The 7,039-nt window shown below is 37.5% G+C and overlaps 1 protein-coding gene across 1 annotated transcript; it reads right to left on the reverse strand.

The window, feature by feature from the left end:
- Positions 1–299: 299 nt before the first annotated feature.
- On the reverse strand, positions 300–6,408 carry bcl6b (BCL6B transcription repressor). Its single transcript, XM_053506660.1, has 12 exons — positions 6,310–6,408; positions 5,699–5,770; positions 5,382–5,593; positions 4,808–5,041; positions 4,396–4,563; positions 4,058–4,247; positions 3,670–3,890; positions 3,320–3,411; positions 3,057–3,212; positions 2,554–2,684; positions 1,942–2,079; positions 300–1,781 (listed from the first exon to the last, which is right to left on the reverse strand). The coding sequence occupies exons 3-12, from the start codon at positions 5,588–5,590 to the stop codon at positions 1,632–1,634; spliced, it is 1,689 nt and encodes a 562-aa protein (XP_053362635.1). The 5' UTR covers positions 5,591–5,593; positions 5,699–5,770; positions 6,310–6,408; the 3' UTR covers positions 300–1,631.
- Between the last annotated feature and the right edge of the window lie 631 nt (positions 6,409–7,039).

A 7,039-nucleotide genomic window follows, 5' to 3' on the forward strand; every position in this document is an offset into this window, starting at 1 on the left:
CCCTAAACCTAAGTGAGTCATTCTGGATTAGTAGTACACTCATGAGCTAACCAAAGGAAGGAAGGATGAGGAGGAGAAGTGTTTTTGCTTCAGAGATAAAGAGACATGACTTATAACTTGACCTTGGCCCTTAATAGCTTGTACAGTATAAAGCATGTTATATTACATTCTTCATTTCTACTGAAGAACAAAATGCTTTTTGAATATGTTATTAATACATAATACAAAACAAAAATACTGCATGGAAAACATAAAAACACACACACACACACACTTAATGACCACAGAAACCATGCATCTCCAATTAAAAATTAATTTAATTTTAACTTATATAAAATAAGTCTTGTCTTTGTCCAGCAAAAGAACTTTAGATTTGACAAAGTCAATAATATCTTCATCCAAAACATCAACCTTTACATTTATTCTAGCTGGTTTATTTGAGTCCTTGGCCTGCTTGGACTCCTAGACTATCAACACCTTCAACAAAATATATTGTTGCTTCAATCAAAATTATAGTTCATACTTAATATAGTTTCTCAAATCCAGGAATCAAGACAGCATTTATGGTAATGTTACTAAATAAATAGGCTCCAGGCCATTTTTGAATTAGTAGGCCAAAGGAATTGTTAGTGCGCAAGTAACTACAAAATAACATGTTTAGGCTGCCATTCTCACATTCAAATGAACAATGTACAAGAACATGACAACCATAGACTTACTTAAATACAGCCAAGCTAAAAGAATCTCTTACTCAAAAAAAAAAAAGAAAAACCTGCCCGATACCAAATATGATTCTAAGGATGACTCTCATAAGCATAGCTTTTCCTACTTGCACAGACATTCTTCAACTTCACAGTAAAAATGAAACAATTTCACATTATCTCACTTAAAACTCTCATAAAACTCTTTATCCTTCACAAACATACTGTATACGTTTTTATCACTTTTTCGTTGTCCATCATATCGCATTTCAAGATCTCTCCCATTAAAAAAAATTTCATTTCTTCTTAATCTTCTTTGTTATCCATACAAACTTCTTATACATACATAAACCTTTAATCTTACTTTACATTACCATAGGAATCTAGTAAACTGAAATATTTCTTGTAGTTATGCTACTCCAAGAGTAATTCCAAATTGTAGGTTACTTGCAGTTTACTGTTGAGAAAACGTCATTGATAACATAACAGCATTCTTTCCATTTTTCCATTTTACATCCCTGTCTTTTGTCTATGGATTTTTTATGGCCATTTAAAAACCAAAAAAGACAAAGCTCACTAATCCATGTAAATAAATAATATATCATAGGAAAATATGATAATTAATAAAAAGTCAGCACGTCTAGTGCAGGAGAACAGCATTCCTGGAAGGAGTTTGTCTGTTGTGATGTATATATGCTTTCCAGGAATGCAACACTCCACCTCATTTTACTTTACTAGTAGTTTCCTTGCCTTCCTTCCATTATGGAGTAATTGTACACCTTTGCCTACATCAGATGTTACAGAGTGCTAACCTGGAAATCTGAGTATACTAAACCCAATCAGAATAATAAGAAGAGGTTACATTTGCCACTAAAATTTTCCTGGATAGAACAGGAAATTAGAAAACGGGTGACGATTGTATTAAATCCTTCAGGAGGCCTGCAGTATGACTGGTCCAGTCTGGTAGGGGTCACCCAGGACTTTATAGCGGATCTTGGTGTTTGTAACAGCTCCGTGCTTCTGCCTCAGATGTAGCCTCAGCTGGCTCTTATGACGGAAACGCAGATCACACGTCTCACACTGGCACAGTCGAAGGGAAGGAAGCAATAAAAAAAATAATGACAATAGATTTATTATGTTGTTATTATAGTTTTGCTTCCTTGGTAATCTTATAAACAAAGTACAACAAAGGACTACTTTACTGATCGTTTTTGCCTCAGTGTGTGTAGGCAATACTCACATTGTATGGTTTCTCCCCTGTGTGAATGCGCAGATGGCTCTTCAGCGTCTGCAGGTGACGGAAACGTGTTCCACAGATGTGACAAGGGTATGGCTTCTCCCCAGTGTGGATCAGAACATGGGCACGCAGGTGAGCCACCTACACACACACACACACACACACACACACACACACACATAAGTGTAAAGGCATACACAAGTTTTGAAAAATATCTATGGCTTTGTGCATGAGTTCTTTATCATGTAAGGTTTCTGTATGTAGATTATGGTAAGTGACATTCACAATGCTTTAATAATAAAGTCTAATACATTCTTAATGCTAATGTTTTTATATAGCTTTTTAAAATTTATATAATGCCTTATTTGAGTATTTAAACCTTATTTAATTATTAAAATATGTTATGCCAAACGCCAATGTCCAAAATGTTACCATGTCCATCATCTTTGCAAATCATGGTATTTTAGTCAAAGCTTGCAATAAAGTTATACCAGTACCAGAATTAATATTACCATTAATGCATATGTATGTTATTGTGTTTTTCACTAGAAAGTGATCAAACTACAAATCAAACCTATTCAAAACATGCTGTAATAGAGAAGTCTTGTTAATTACCTGGACAAATCGAGCACCACAAGTATCACAGCGATACGGCTTCTCTCCTGAGTGAATGCGGGAGTGGGTCTTTAAATTGGCTGGGCGATTAAATTGCGCCCCACAGACGTTACAGCGGTATGGCTTTTCTCCTATAGAAGCATAGTGAAAAGGCAGAGTAGTTTAATTTTTTATATCATAATACTTAAATCTTTAAGTCTTTAAGTACTTAATATAATATGTGATTTTCTTGTTTCTTGTTCTTCCTTGCTTTACCCTTGCATTCATATCTGTTTTCTAACAGTTTGCATTGCATTACTGAGACAATTCCTTGTATGTATGTGAACAAACCTGATTCTGATTCTGTTCTGAAGTCTTAACACATAATACTTGAAAGTTTGTATATGCAAATGATCCCCTGTAATTCACTTTGCATAAAGTCATATGCTAAATCCAAGTACTGCAAATGTGTCATTATAGTCCTGCATTTCACATTGAGATTGTCTGAGTAGTAGTCACCTTACCTGAGCAGGCAGTCTTTGCGCTCCCTTGAATTCCTGAATAACAAATCACTGGAGAGTGATTCTCAACCTTGACTGGAAGCTTCCCAAAAGGATGAGCATTCATTTTGGTGCTGTCTAACACAGGAGGACATGCGTCCTGATACACAGAGCAGAGGTCTAGGGACAAAGATGGATGCCAGACATTGTTATTTTTTAAATATTGTACTGTACATACATTTAGCAAGTGTTATTTTTTTATTATTAAAAAAGTAGCTTGCGCTGACCTCTAGTATCTTGTCCAACAACTGCTGGTGGTCTCTTGTAAGTATCTGCTGTTTGTGGGGCGAGTCCAGGATGGGCCATGAAGGGCATTTGGCTGGAACAAAAAATGATTTGTCAAAAATATCGTCAATATATATACAGTATATATATATATATTTTTTTTTTTCTTTTGCATATTTTATATTATATTATATATATTTATATTTTATGCAAAAGCACATAGAATCTTATAGCATGTATTCTCCAATAATGAAGTATTCTATATATTTTATAGTTCATCTATTAAAGATAATTATAATATGCAGAAATATGAATGGATGTCTTATGAATTCCATTATTAAATTGAACCTACGTTTCATTGAGACCATGTCCAGCAGTTGACCATGCCTCATCAGACAGTTTGGGTGTCATGTCTGTCCTGTCACTGGAGGAGGAGTGGTCAAAACCATGCAGCTCCTCCCCCAAACCTTCCTCTTTAATGGATGTAGCACAGAGAGGATTCAGGACAATATATTTGTATTTCTTCCAGTTACAGGCCTTAGGGTCAGGGGTAGGTCTGGATTCAGAACGTGGCTATGAAGAAATCACACACACCCATTAACATTGCTCTGCCTATACATTTCCATAGTGTTAGTTCACAAAAAAACTTTAGGCCTTAGTTACTGATTGTCATTTAAGGATTTTTTTGGCTAAACACAGTTAACTACATATATTAACACTCATACACAAAATCAACATACCTTTAATTTAGGGGAAAGACTGCAACCACTAGATTCAGCTGGTGAGTTCGGCTGACCTCTGGACTGACAGGGACTGCCTGGAGATGGAGTTTTTGGAGTGTTTGGAGTTCGGAGATCTGCTGATTCAGAGCTAGGAGGAGGACTTTGACATGTCACTGGCTCTACTGAGACTAAGGTTTCTCCAGGAACCCTAAATAGGAGCCAACAGTATGTGTTGATGTAACATAATATACCATATGTAAATTTTAACTGCAGAATACTTTTATAGGTCATTCATATTCAATATTTCAACAATTACACCTAATATTCCACTCTTTTCCCCCTTCTTCCTTTTTTACCTGGCTCGGGCGGGGTTGGGCTCCTCAATCTCCACTTCAGGTCTGGAAGGGGAGGAGGAGAAGGAGGGAAGGGCTGGAGGTGATCTACCACCAGTGCTCAGCGTGAAACTCATATGGGTATTTTTAGATGCCAAATCAACCAGATGTGGGCTTACACAGGCTTTTTCACTGCAAAGAACAGAATGATCAGCTTTCATAGTCTACAGAAAAACACTGTATAATACAGATATTAGAATTCCATGTGCAAAATATGTACATTACAGTAAATCACACTCCAATGTATATATATGTGGTAACCCTCACTGGTATTAAGAACAAATTTTCATTATTAATTATGCTTTTCTGAAGAACTGTACTCTATAATTACTTATACTCTCTACTCTTATACTCTGCATCTTGAGCCAAGTCATACCTCTTCTGTAAAAATGCTCGGCAGGTATCAGCAACATGCTCCATCTGGAGGTAGGTGGCAGCGGCGAGCACACCAGGCGCAGTGCCAGGGCTGAGAGGAAGGCGGGAAGTGTACATGAAGTCCAGCAGCAATGCCACACTACCCGCATCTAGCCCTTCTGGAAGAGACAGGGAAACCCCACGTTCTCCCACAGCTCCGGTCTTGTGGCGGGAGAACAAAGAATAGAAGAAGCCACTGAGAAGAAAGAGACATAAGACAATAAGATACCCTTCTTTTCAAGATATGATATTCTCGAATAAAGTAAAAAAACAAATTATTAGAAACATGTTCAGAAAGTCGCCTACACAGATTTTCTAAAAATAAATAAATAAATAAATAAATAAAAAATAAACCTTGCCCTGAAAACAATGAAGGAAGCATACAAAGATATAAATGGCCTCTGGAGAGCAAAGAATAATAGAACCATCTTAAAACAATAAGGCGTTTTGGTGAAAACAGGATCAGCAGGGGAAGGAAGGAAGATGAGAAAAGGAAGAAAGATGATTGGGAGCCCTGCAGATGCCGGCAAACTGACCTGCATGCTATGAGCACTGCACAGTGGGCATGCAGCCGGGCACTGCCCACCAGAAGTGTGGCATCAGTTAAGATGTTGCGATGCCGTAGCTCATTTAGATTGAGCAGAACATCATTGGAGTGGCGTGTGAATTCCTTTACGTATCCCTGCACCTCCACCACCAAGTCACGTCTGGAGGAATCCTCCTTAGCCAGCTGCATTTTGCTCATTGTCTATTACAGGAAGATATACATACATGTAGTCTCACTTTACACAATAGTGCTTATACATTTTTACAAATTTGGAGAAAATACATTGGGTAAACTTAACTTCCTTACCTTCTATTATAAATGGAGAGAAGAGAAAAATCTAGACAGCTCTGTCTGGGGAGACCAGCTCCCTACTCGTACCTACCAATAAACAGTTGTTGTTTTTTTACTGAATCTCCAATCAGTGCATTGCATACTCCAGATAACACTAACAACTTAATTTGGAACTCTTTAATGACAGAATTTTAAAGTAAAAACATTCAATGTAATCCTTTACATGTAATGAACAAAATAATAAAACAAAACTAATGAATGACAATTTCAACAAGTGGATTGCTTGTTAAAGGTTCAGAAAGCTCCATGATTTTCTTGGGGAAAAAATAACTGCAAAGCATATCATGAAATAAACCGATACTAAAGAATTATGCAGGACAATGCCACAAGACAGTCATGCATTCATCCTGAAAGTAGCAATGACTCTTAGCATCTGATGGGCCCTTAAAACGTTTACTACAGATTCATGCAAAAGCACAAAATTATCATTTAATCTTTTAAAATAAGATTTGCACTTTTCTTAACATTCTTGGTGAGCAGTATTCCCGATAGAAAAAATATACTCACTGAACTACACAAAAAAAATGTAAACATTTTTGGTAAATATATATCAATTGTTAACTTACCCCGACCAGCAGGGACGAGAACACACACCACAGTGTCTTTGTGACCTCTCTCTGCCACTGCCAATCCAAACCACACACACAGACTTCTGTGCTCTCTTCTCAGATGTTTATTACAACTGGCCAGTTCAACTGGAGGGAGGAGATCCTTTATAATGTAATGCAGGAAGTTCCATGCGGCTGGGCTGCTCATTTCCTGTGTTGGTAGAAGGCATTCTATTTACACTGATCTCGAAACAGCTTCCCAAACTCTACATGCTGATTTTAAATCATGACAATAGATTTACTAAAACTGGTCTCAAATCAGGGCAAAAAGTTAATGCCTTTCTGGATCTTTGTTTCCTTTTCCCCAGGCAGCCCACGCATGCAGTGGAAGAGCCACAGGAAAAGAAACTGGACCCCAACGTGCATCAGGTATTTATAGTTGTTTTTCTCTTGCCTTTTCTGTTTTACCTGTCTCCAATGTAAAGTGATGGCAGGAAAGGAGGATTGTGTGTTTTGGATCTGTAGCCTACCTGTTTATTTGTGTGGGTGGGTTTATGCAGAAATTGTTTTAGAGTGCGTGAGCAGCCAAACAGCAGGGTGTATGAGTGCGTGCTTGTGTACTTGTGCGTGGGCACAAATGTATTGTCAGTGGGTCACAAGGTCTAATAACACTGTCCAGGAGTTCTCTTAACCAAAGCAAACCTCCACAACCATGTTTAAATCTCTCCAGGACACAGGACCTCGAGCA

Source organism: Clarias gariepinus, chromosome 1, assembly GCF_024256425.1.
Source record: "Clarias gariepinus isolate MV-2021 ecotype Netherlands chromosome 1, CGAR_prim_01v2, whole genome shotgun sequence".
NCBI lineage: Eukaryota > Metazoa > Chordata > Actinopteri > Siluriformes > Clariidae > Clarias > Clarias gariepinus.